Here is a 12,208-nt window from a genome sequence, read left to right on the forward strand (position 1 = left end):
GTGCTGTAAAAATGTAAGTTGTTGCACGGATTCGTCTTCATTAGAATCTCACCTAAACCTCCTTTACACATCACGTGTGATATGGTAACAGAAACAGTAAACTCACAACTTAGGTTGCCTTTATCGTTTCAAAAGTTTTGGAACCACTAAACCGTGCCCACGAGTAACATTTCCGACTCTATCATGCCTTTTAAAAACTCTGACCCACAGGTTAATGCTCTCTTTCCAGACTTTGTCCGTCCGAACAGGATGGTGCAATATTTTTCCACTTTTGAGACATGCGCATATCGAAATCCTGTTGGTCCTCACTCTTTAAAACGTAACATCTGCAATTTAAAACGTAACATCTGCAAGCAAAACACGAATACATTTTCACAGCAGCGTGTTCTCGAATGCGAATTGTGAATGGAATGCGATCGGTTATTTGGGATTTGCAAAGAGTTCGGGAAAACATATCTGATTTCCAGCCACAGAATCGGAGATTTGACATTTGAAATCAAACGTGGCAATCTCCTGAGCTGTCCGCCGGATTGTCAATGGGGGAGGGTGGAGACAGGGTCTGATGACAAGAGTTGCTTTTGAAAAAAAAGTGGGAGGCTACGGGGAAGATTGCAACAGAACTGCAAAGAAAAGGGGGCATCGCAAAACAAAGTGAGCCGAGCAAACAAAGCGAAACAGCGCAGGAAAACGAAAGGGACTTTAAGGAGATAACGGAGGGGGCTGGCGAAGGCGGTTGCGAACCAAAGCAAAACTAGGGAGTCGCGGAACAACCGGGGGAAAACAAACGGCAGAAGGGAAGGAGAAACAGCGGGAACCTTGCACCCGTCCAAGTGGGTGAGATTGCACGACCGCCGCCCTGCAGCAGCGTCGGCAGGAGCCCGGGGCACGAGCCGTTACCAGGGAGCCGGCGGTTGCCAGGGAGGAGCAGGAGCCTCTCTGTCTCTCTCCTCGGTTGCCATGGACCAGTCGGGTGTACTGCAGGAGACTCTGGCCCCAGGGCACTTCTGCCGGACAGTATCCTTGAGGACTTTTCCGGGCCTTCGACCGACGGAAACCTCGACCTCGAGTGATAGCTGGAACGGGGATTGAATACGTGGTCGTGGGGGAAGAGAATGGGCTCGACACTCTCCAGGGCCTCCCTTAAACTGAGGGACAGAGTCCAGCAGGGTCCCAGTATGTTGGGAGATGTCTCTGACGTTGGGTTCCTGAGCTTTCATTTGTGGGTTGGGACGCCTTTGTTTGAGTGTTGTTAGCTGGTATGAAAATCTCAGCACGTTTGGTAGCATCTGTAGAGAGAAATCAGGACCCTTCTTCAGAACGTTGTTAGATGGTGCTGGGATGCATTCTTCCAGTGAATCACTATGTGCAGTTGCAAATCCTCTTCAGAGGTTTGTGAGTAGTGGTGCAATGAAGTTGTCAGACCGGGCACAACTTGGCCTAACCTTCCGAGAAGTGCTAGACCTAAGCTAATAATTGTTACACTAACCCAAGTCATAAAGGTGAAATCTTAGTGTAAATAAATTGTAAAGGGTATATTGCCTTTAGATGTTTCACATACCATTTCCTCATTGATTTAATCTCTCAAGGAGCTCCCTCCATTGCTTCTTGATCTAGCTTGGATTCAGAGGACAAGTGGATGCAATATTTGATGAGGCAACTTGTCTCTCTGAACCTGTTCCACCATTTAACAAGATCATGGCTAAAATATCTCAGCTCCATCTTCCCATACTATTGCCACATGCCTTAATACCCCAAAATCTAACTACCTTAATTCTGTATAATTAGCCATCCAATAACTGAGCATCCATATCTCTGCTGTAGAGAATTCCCAAGAATGTTTTAGTGAACAAGTTTCTCCTCACTAAGGTTTTGGAGTAGATCTATAGCTCGAGTTGTGGCAAAACAACAAACCAGCTTGGCAAGCCAACCAATCTCAACAAACTTCTCCTCAGTCCGAGACGGTCAACTTCATAGCCTGAGTCTCCTCAGTCCGAGACGGTCAACTTCATAGCCTGAGTCTGTAATCTTGTGTTGCAGATTCCCTGGTCGGGGAAACATTCTTAAATATCCACCCTATCAAACCTTTAGAGTTTTATGTGCTGCAAGTCAACTCTCATTTTTCCAAAATCTAGCTATCATAAATCTGATACACTCAATCTTTTCCCGAGGAATATTCCTTCATCCTCAGAACTGGTCCAGTCAGCCTTCATTACACAACCTTTAGGGTGATGACCTTCGTTTGGTTAGAAAACTTCAAGTAGAACTTCAGGTGTAGCCTCATAATGCCCTGGAGGGCAAACACATCCAGAGGTCCCTGGATAATAAAGGAGTTAGAAGTTAAGATAAAAAAGAATAAGTGAATTAAGACAAATGTCAGGCTAAAAATACATTTGAAAGCGAAGCCGAATGCAAAAGGTTCAAAAGGGACATGATAAAGCAAGTAAGAATAACAGAAAGGAATTATGAAAAAAAAACTAGCAGCTAAACTGAGGGGAAATCCCAAAGCCTGTTGGCACATAAATAGAAAAAGGATGATAAAAGGAGGATTATAGACTAAAAATTAGATTTACATGCTGGCTCAGGTGTGAAAAGAATACTCGGCATTTTCCTTTGTGAAAGAAGTTGAAACGCTGGTGATGGATGAGGAAACTCAGTTCCTTAAGGAGTTTTAAATTGATAAGGAGAAGAGGTTGGTTAGTCTGTTTTGCTTAAAATTGATAATGCACCAGTTGAAATGAATCCAAGGATATCAAAGGAAGTGAGAGTGGAAATTGTCAAAAACTGGCAAGTATCTTTCAATCCTCCCTGCCCTTAGGGGTAGTGCCAGATGACTAGCGAATCGCAAATATTAGTTCTTTTTAGAGACTAGTCAGTTTAACTTCAGTGTTGGGGTCACTTCTTGAAACAATTATTTGAGATAGAAATAATCATCTCATGGAAAAATATAGTTTTGCTAAGGAGAGCCAGCATGGAATTCTTAAAGGTATATTGTGTTTAACTAACTTGACATAGCTTATTAATGAGGGTTTTTGAGTTGTTTTGATGTGATATATATGGACTTCCAAAAGACATTTGATATAATGCCATGCCACAGACTTATGAGAAAAGTTATAGCACATGGAGTAAATGGGTCAGTAGCAACATGGATTAAAAAAAATGGTTGAGGAATAAGCAACAAAGAATTAGTGGATATTTTTTGGGTTGATGAAAGACATGTAGTGAAGTTCTCCAAGGTTTGGTTTTGGTTTTGGGTTTGGGTTTTGGTACTTGTCTTTCCTAATATAGATTAATGATATAGATTGTTTTGTGCAGGGGATATTTTCTAAGTTTGCGGATTATACAAAACTTGGAAGCATTGTAAACTATGAGGAGGATTAGTGCAATAAAAATGATAAGTTAATAGAGTTAGGCAGATGGTAGGCAAATTAAGTTCAATGAAGAAAAATGTAAGATGATATATTCAGGTGGAAACAACATGGAGGTACAGTATAAAATAAAGGTGGTATCCTGCAGGGTGTGAAGGAGTATAGAGACAGTACAACCAAGACAAGGGAATGTACAATGAATGGGAGAATCCTGGGAAGCATTGAGGGTCAGAGAGATCTTGGTGTGCATGTCTACCGGTCCATTAAGGTAGCAGGATAGGTAGATTGAGTGCTTAAGGGGGCATTTAGAATTCGTGCCTTTATTAGCTGAAGCATGGAGTTTATGAGCAGGGAGATTATGCTAGAACTGTATAAAAAGTTGGTTAGGCCATGGCTGAAATATTGTGCGCTATTATGGAATCCTTATTATAGGACCGATGTGATAATATTGGAGAGAGTGCAGATGAGATTTGCCAGGATATTGCCTAGGTTGGGACGATATAGTTATGAAGAGAGATTGGATAGACTTTTTTTTGCTTGGAGCAGAGGATGCAACAGGATGGAGTGGGGGTATGATCTGAGATGTATAAAATTATGAGGGGCATAGACAGGATAAACGTGAATGAACTTTTCCTTTTAGTGGAGGGATCAATGATTACTGAACGTAGATTTAAGGCACTGGGGAGAAGGTTTAGAAGGGATATTGGAAACAGCTTTTTCACCCAGAAGGTGGTGGGAATATGGAGCTTGCAGCCTGCAAAGGTGATAAAGACTGAACCCTCAAAATATTTAAGAAAGTATGTAGATGCACACTTCCTAAATGTCTGCCTTCTGAGAGTTATGTACTGGGACTCTGTGGTGTGCCCTGAATGTAAACATTTGCCACTCCCTCACTAATCAAAAAAATTTCAGTTTTTTTTTTACTCTTCTCACCAAAGTGATTAACTTTATGTATCACCATATGGTATGCCATCTGCCATGTTCTTGTGCACTCAGCCAATCTGCCTCTGCAGGCTCTTTGTACTTGCTCATTTTTCCACTTAGCTTTGTAGTGTCAGCACACATGACTATGTTATTCTCACCCCTCTCAATCTAAGTCATTAATAGTTGAGGCCCAAGCCTCTATATTTCTGATAGAACATCGACTAATAGTATCCATGTTACAGCGTTGTCTCCAGAGGCAGCGTTCTATTTGCATGCAGTACAGTAACATATGTGATCTATGATAGTCATTTTTAGCTTCACCGCAGGATATGTATTTTTTTCTTTCCCTCCCTGTGGTGGTTAAATGACAGTCAAGTAAATGACTCCAGGTACTTGCATTGGAATTCTTATTTAATTCTGACTTCAAGTAAGGCAGTCCACTTGTATCAATAAACTCAAATTTGCCATGCTAAAGAATATGGATATTTCTTGCCCTATTCTGTTTCGTCCATTAAACATCAATATTGGGAAAGGTTGCAGTGGAATGGGAGGATCAAGATCATGTACATTGTTCTGCCTGCAGATTATAAACATTTTAAGGTGCATTGTTGCTAGAACTTTGTTAATTTGGCAAGCATACCACTCACTGTACTCGTAGCAGGAGTTTGCACATTCTCGCTGTGTCTTCGTGGGTTTCTTCCGGGTGTTCTGGTTTTCTCCCAGAGTCCAAAGATGTGCAGGTTAGGTGGATTGGGCATGGGAAATGCAGAATTTCAGGGATAGGGTAGGGTGGTGAGTCTGGGTGGGATGCTCTTCAGAGAGTTGGTGTGGACTTTTTGGACCGAATGGCTTCCTTCCACCCTATCGGGGATTCTATGGATTCTAGTTCAGTTTGTTCCTTAATTTTTTTTGTATGCGGTACAAGGCACGATACAACATGGAGAATCGAATGAAAGCCGTATTATCGGACTTGTGGAGTGCAGTGGTGAATATGCGTGAGTTTCTTTTTGCCATCAAAAAGTAAACTTTTACCAAATAAATATATTTTAAATTGTTTTTTTTTAAAACATGCCTGGACTTCGAATAGGAGAGGTTCTTTGCTGATTTGAAATAATGTCCCAAGTGTTTGATGGCTTCCCTGTTACCAAGAAGATGTTTTTAACCTTCTGCAATGAGATTACAAGATGCTTTAATTATACGTTTTACCTACAAACTGTTTCCATCACCAGCAAACTGACAATTTATTGCGGGGAGGTGTGACTGATTTTCGATTGTTTGAACTAAGATTGATCTCAGGAAGTGTTATTCTAATTAGACTAATGTTTATGATTTAAATAAGTATTCCAGACAATTTGTCTAGAGTAGGAGCAAATTACCGCAGATTAATCCAGAGTGCACACATCCAAATTTCATTGTGGCAGTTGAAGTATTTGAATTCGATTGATAATAAAGATCCTACACTTTTAAAAAGCTGGACTTAAATAAAAGTGACCAAAAAGCTGCCAATTGTCATTGAAACCCAACTAATGTCCTTTGTGGAAGAAATCCTGCTTGGCCTCACCTGATCTAGATTATGCTTGATCCAGTCATGTATCGATGTTGTTGACTCTTCACTGCCTTCTAAAAAGGCTTACCAAGCTACTCTGTTGTATCAAACGACTGAAAACAGTTCCGACTCACTAAAGCATCTTGATCAGTTGGGCCAATGTGTTGAGAAGTTGCAGATGGAGTTTAATTTTGATAAATATGAGGTATTACATTTTGGTGAAGGGAACAAGGGCAGGACTTGTCTCGTCAATGATAAGGCCCTGGCTAGTGTTGTTGAACAGAGAGACCTAGCGGTACATCGGACATAGAACAGTTCAGCACAGAACAGGCCCTTCGACCCTCGATGTTGCGCCGACCTGTGAACTAATCTAAGATCCTCCCCCTACGCTAACCCGTCACCATCCATATGCATAGTTCAGGTGCATAGTTCTTTGAAAGTAGCATTGCAGGTAGACAGGGTGGTTAACAAGCTGTTTAGCACACTTGGTTACATTGTTCAGAGCACTGAGTATAGGAATTGGGACATCATGTTTGATGTTGTACAGGACGTTGGTGAGTCTAGTTTTGGAGTACTGTGTACAGTTCTGGTGGCCCTGCCTTAGGAAGGATGTTATTAAATTGGTGAGGGTTCAGAAAAGATTTACCAGGATGTGGCCAGGACTGGAGAGTTTGAGTTATAAGGAGAGGCTGGATAGGCTGGGAATTTTTTCACTGGAGTGTAGGAGGCTGAGGGATGACCTTACAGAGGCTTATAAAATCATGTGGAGCATAAATTAAGTGAAAAGCCTTATCCCCAAGGTGGAGGAATTCAAAACTATGGGGCAAATTTTTAAGGTGAGAGGGGAAAGACTTAAAAGGGACTTGATGGGCAATGTTTTCATACAGAGGGTGGTTTCTATATAGAATAAACTGTGAGAGAAAGTGGTAGATGCTGGTACAGTTAGAACATGTAAAAGACATTTGGACTGAATAGGATTGGTTTAGAGGGATGTGGGCCAAACGCAAACAAAAGTGACGAGTTTAGCTTGGGAAACTTGGTCAACGTGGACAATTTGTCCCAAACGGGCTGTTTCCCTGATCTATGATTCTATGACTCTAAGGCAAGTGGCTTAGGATGGGCACTAAACGGCAAACTTGTAAATGATGCCCACATCCTGGTAATGCACTTTAAAACTGTTCTGCCCCTTTACTGTCTCGGTTTTTTTTGAACAAGCTGTTTCATGTTTTAAATATGTTTTTCACTTTAGGATTTTTATGTACGCTCACAGAAGAATGGCGATTCTCCCAGAGGACGTTTCATTGCAAGAAATAGTGCCTGTGTCGGAAGATTTAGTCATTGAAGAAGGTATTGACTTGTAGCTGTTGTGATTCTAGATATGATGCTAGAGATAACGTATGAAAGTGGCCCAATGTTGTGATCCTCATGAGGATAAATATTTTTCTCTTTTTAGAAGCTTTCTTGAAGTGGTCAAGTCAGTGCTCTGAATTTGCCTCATAGGAAATTAACTTGGTCACTGCTTCAGCTGCTTTGACACTTGGTTTCAATGCAGCCAGTATTTAAACAAATTAAAACATCAATAAACCTAATACAAAAATACTTACTTGCAGCACTTGGCAAATGTTTTGTTTAAATTACCAGCCTCTTGTGCACTTTATCCATCACAAGAGTAAGATAATCTGGACTTTAGTAGTATGCACACTGTAAAAGTGAAAACCTGAGGAAAGGAAAACACCCTGGACATGGAAGTTGACAAAATATCAGATCCCTACCCTCAAATAAAACTCCAGGGGCAGATAGAATCCCAGAAGACATTTACAAATCTGGGCACCAAGATCCGCCAGACACTCATCGCACAAAATGTGGGATCGTCAAGCAATTCCTGAGAAGTTCATGATTGTTTACTTGGATAGAGACAAATGACAAAAATCTCTGTGTGGCAACCAGAAAAAAAAATTTGCTGCTGTTAAGATTTGAACAAAGTTTCTAAAACCAAAGAACACGCATGTAATGACAGAAAATCAAAGTGGGTTCAAGGAACGGCGAAGCACTCGCAACATTATCTTCACTGTATGGGAAATAGAAGAGAAATTTTGTGAGCAACAGAGAGTACTCCGCTGTGCTTTTGTTGACATGATGACCTCGTAATTAGAGAGTCCTTGTGGAATGTCTTAGCCAAATTTGGATGGTCTGGTTGAGCTGTAAATTGGATACAGCAAACATGATGAAATGATGGGCAGAGAAACTGGCTGTGGTGAATAAACTGGCCTGTTTTCCGGAACAGATCATATGAAACAGAGGTATGTCATGCCACTTGTGCTTTTCAGTCTGTTCCTTGCTGCAGTGTTTTCTATGTTGATGACTCTGGGCTAACCAGCATCTTAAGGAAGACAAAGGTACTCCTCCAATTGCCACCAAATTCTGACTATACCTAACTCCAATAACTGTCAATGGCATAACCCTGAAGGCTGTAGATAACTTCACGTAGAAGCTCCAGAAATACCTGTATGTATAAAGTGCTAAATAGAATTGACAGTGATCTCAATATTTACTCAAGAGAATGTGGATGAAATGTGTTATTAAATATTGAACAAAACTTGCTGTGTATAAAGATGCGGTGATACCTACCATGCTATATGCCTGAGAGACATGGACAATTTATTCCAGGCATACTAGACAGATGGATAATTTCTCCATGAGATGCACTTGGAACTTCGTGGGCATCAAATGGGAGGACAAAGTGTTCAATAGTCAAGTATTTTAAAGAGCAGAAATGTCTAGAATTGAAGCAGTCCTCATCAGAAACCAAATCAGATGTTGGGACATGTCATACATATGGACCGATAAAATCTCAAAAGTGATCTCCTTTTCACAACTCAAACTTGGACACCGCCTCTGTGGTAAACTGAGATTATGGATCAAGGATCTCTTGGAGAGAAACCTCAGGATATTTGATTTGTCTACCAGGCTGGGAGAGAAATGCTCAAAAAATATTACTTGGGAATTGATACCAAATACTGGCACATTTTCTTTGATCAGCAAAAAATATACAGAGAGCCAAGGACAAAGACAAGCGATGCAGAGCTGGCAATGCCAACAAAATCAAGTCATTTTGATTGAAAGCCACACAGGTCTGCAATCAGAATACAGAATTACCCTGTAATAACAATGACTCCATACTTTGAAGGAACCATCACTGAATAAAAAAGGGATGTCTTTGATGTTGAGTGATATTCTAACGCATTTGCAACCTTTGGATTAAGAGGATTTTATATTTAAAGTAATATTCATGTTTTTGTAGTTTTCATATGGCTGTGTTTTTCATCTCAGTTATTTTTACTCTTTTATTAGTTATATTATTAAAGAATAAGTTTAAGGCCAAAAAACTATTAATTTGCTACCCTGATGTGGTTGTTCTGTTGGCAATGCGCTAATTAAAGGGAAATAAAAGGTTTGCCTTCATCACTGTATAATCAGTGATACTGCATCCAATTAAGTCAGAATGATGTAATGGTCATGGATGTGCAATATGCCATATTCATTCTCATTAGCATGTACTTTGAGATCATAGCTGATTTGTGACTTAGCCCTGTATACTCATGTTTTCCTTGTATCTGTTTGTACTTTAGCTTCATGAAAATCTCTGATTTAAAATTAATATTTGACCTAGTATCAGCTATCACTTCCAGGAGTGAAACATCTGTCATTTTTTTAGAAGTACAAGTGGATTCTTGTCTTACTGCTGAAATGTTTGGCTCTAATTTTTAGATAGGGGGCTTTGTACTAGACCAGCCGGAAAAGTTTCTGTCTGTGCCATTTCTTTTCCCATAGTATATTGAAAACCTTGAGAAAATCATGAACCTGTTGAATTCCAAGGAATTTAAAAATGCTTTGTGCAATCGGTTTTCATTTTTCATATTTGGAGTCCAGTTATCATTCTGGTAAATCTACACTGCACTCATTCCAAAGGCCAATATATCTTTGAGCTATCCAGAACTGCTAACAGTACTTCTAGTGTGGTACTTTGGAAGTAAAGCTTTTTCTCTTTTGCTTTCCAATCCTGTAGATTTAAAGGCTAAAATTCCATTTGACATTTTAATTGTTTCTTTACCTATTCAGATATATGAATGATCAAAAATCCTAGACTCACAAGTCTTTTTGGACTCCACTGTTTTTAACTTGTTACCATTTAAGAAGTGTCCTGTTTTAATCTTCTTATGTATAAAATGGATGATCATGCATTTGCAGATGGTGTGCAAGCATTGCCTGAAGGCAGTCCCTTGGCTCATTGTCTGCTCATCCATCGTCCTGAGCCTTTTGCTCAGTGGTTTTTGTTAGTTTGATTCGTCATTCTTTTTCATCCTCAGGGGTATGGTGAGGTGGCAGGTACCAAGTCTGTCTTGGCTAAAAGAACATTCAAACCCACATTGTTGGTATTATTCTGAAGCACAGGCGAGCCTTCTAAGCAACCAGCCCCTAACCAATCACTATTGCTGTGTTTCGAGTTACACACTTACAATGCTACCGTCATTGTCATCAGAACATTTTGGGATGTAACTTTTTTTTTCCCATCTAAGACAGTAACAAATAGATGAATGGTTGAGGCCCTGATACTGATTTTGCAGGATACCAGTAGTCCTATCATGCCCATCAGAATACTTGCCCATAATGCCTCTCCTACATATGTAGAAACATTTAAGGCACAAAAAAAGGTCATTCATCTGTTGTATCTGTCAATGGAAGACAACTACCCTATTCTAAGCACACATTCAGTCCCTTGAATTGTGGTCCTTTAGCTGTGCCACCTCAGTTATGTTTTCCAAATCATTTTTTTTAAATGACATGACCGTCTTTGCTCTTTCGTTCTTTAAGTCTCTGAGTTCCAGACATCTGACCCATCTGGGTAAAAATATTACACCTCAACACCCCTGTGATCCTTCTGCCGGTTACTTTAGATTCTTTTCCTCTGTTTATTGACCTCTCTGATAACAGAAATATGTGTTTCTTAAACACTCTATTAAAGACCATAATATATTTTTTTGCTGTAGCCTCTGTTGTTCCAAAGTAAACCCAATCTAACCAATTTTACCTCAGAGTGAACAAACATCTATTCCTGGCAACATCCTTGTAGAAGTTTTCAGTGCCCTCTCTGGTGTGATCACGTTCTGCTGTAATGTGGTGGTGAAAACTGCACACAATGCTCTGGCAGTGGTCTACTTCATGTTGGTATAAGCATCCTGTCCATATACTCTAAGTCACTAAGGTAAGGAATTTCAGATGCCTTATGCCCACTTTAACAATCTGCCTTCCTGTTTTCAGGATCTGGAAACATAGGGCGAGACTTTTTAAAAATGTCCGGTGAGACACAGATGTGGAATTGCTGCCTCATTTCTGTTTTTGCCAGCCTAGAGAAAGGAACAGACCCTGACACATTCAGAATGGAAATGTGAATTCACCAGGGCCGTGTTAACTTTGTGACAAGTTCAAACAGACCTCTTCCTGATTCTTAAAAGACCTTTAATCTGTAATACGGAAATTACGTATTGATAGGTTGGATGTAAATGCTCTTAAAGGCCATATAAGATCTATATTACTGACAGGGTCTGAGTTTATAGTCCATTGACCTATAAACATGAATACTCTCCGTCAGTGAGCGTTTTAATAAAAAAAAGTCCTCGACTGGACGACTTTGATTGCTGGGCTATCAGGTGCAGATGAAATAAAAACTGTATTTTCTTGCAGTTTTAACTGACTTTCTTGTTAGGCATTCCTCAAAGCTGTTATTAACATCATTGCGAATGCTTGGATGAGTTTCAGACAGTACAGTTATATCATTGGAGTATTCTGCATTCACGCTTGGATTGACAGTTGTTTCAAGAGTCTTGTAAAGGATTGGTTGTCTTTGTGTCATCTGAGTAGAAGTTTGTTTTTAACAATCAACTAACGACTTGAAATTCAAGAACTTTGAATGGATGTCTTTAATGGGTGAATTTTCTCACTCATTGTGTTGGATTGAAAGACATATTACATTGTGAGCAGTTTCTTTTCTTCATCACACTGTTCTTGAGGTGTGTCCATTGTGGAATGTGAGTGAGTATCAATGGAGGTGATATGGAGTAAAACGGACTGATGGGAGGTTAGAAGGAGACATGTCAGTAGGTGGAGAGGCTTGAAGGTGGCATGGTGGAGATGAGTGAGAAGTGAAGACTAGAGGACCTAACAGATTCTAAAACAACTGGAATGAAATCCTGGTGAATCAGGACACCTCTAGCCAGATTGCCTTGGGAATAATTTGTTTCTGTGGCCACATTGATTCTACTTCTGAGGTTGGCAGGCCTAACTCAATCATACACACCACCTGTCACAGTTAGCA

The 12,208-nt window shown here is 40.2% G+C and overlaps 1 protein-coding gene across 1 annotated transcript in view; it reads left to right on the plus strand.

Annotated features, from left to right (window-relative positions):
- Positions 1–362: 362 nt before the first annotated feature.
- Positions 363–12,208, plus strand: part of inpp5b (inositol polyphosphate-5-phosphatase B) — a 172,061-nt gene continuing 160,215 nt past the window's right edge. Inside the window, exons 1-3 of the mRNA XM_048558256.2 lie at positions 363–1,014; positions 5,205–5,284; positions 7,085–7,182. Of these exons, the coding sequence (XP_048414213.1) occupies positions 958–1,014; positions 5,205–5,284; positions 7,085–7,182 (235 nt within the window). The 5' untranslated portion in view covers positions 363–957. The remainder of the gene's footprint in view (positions 1,015–5,204; positions 5,285–7,084; positions 7,183–12,208) is intronic.

This window comes from Stegostoma tigrinum, chromosome 24 (assembly GCF_030684315.1).
Source record: "Stegostoma tigrinum isolate sSteTig4 chromosome 24, sSteTig4.hap1, whole genome shotgun sequence".
Lineage (NCBI taxonomy): Eukaryota > Metazoa > Chordata > Chondrichthyes > Orectolobiformes > Stegostomatidae > Stegostoma > Stegostoma tigrinum.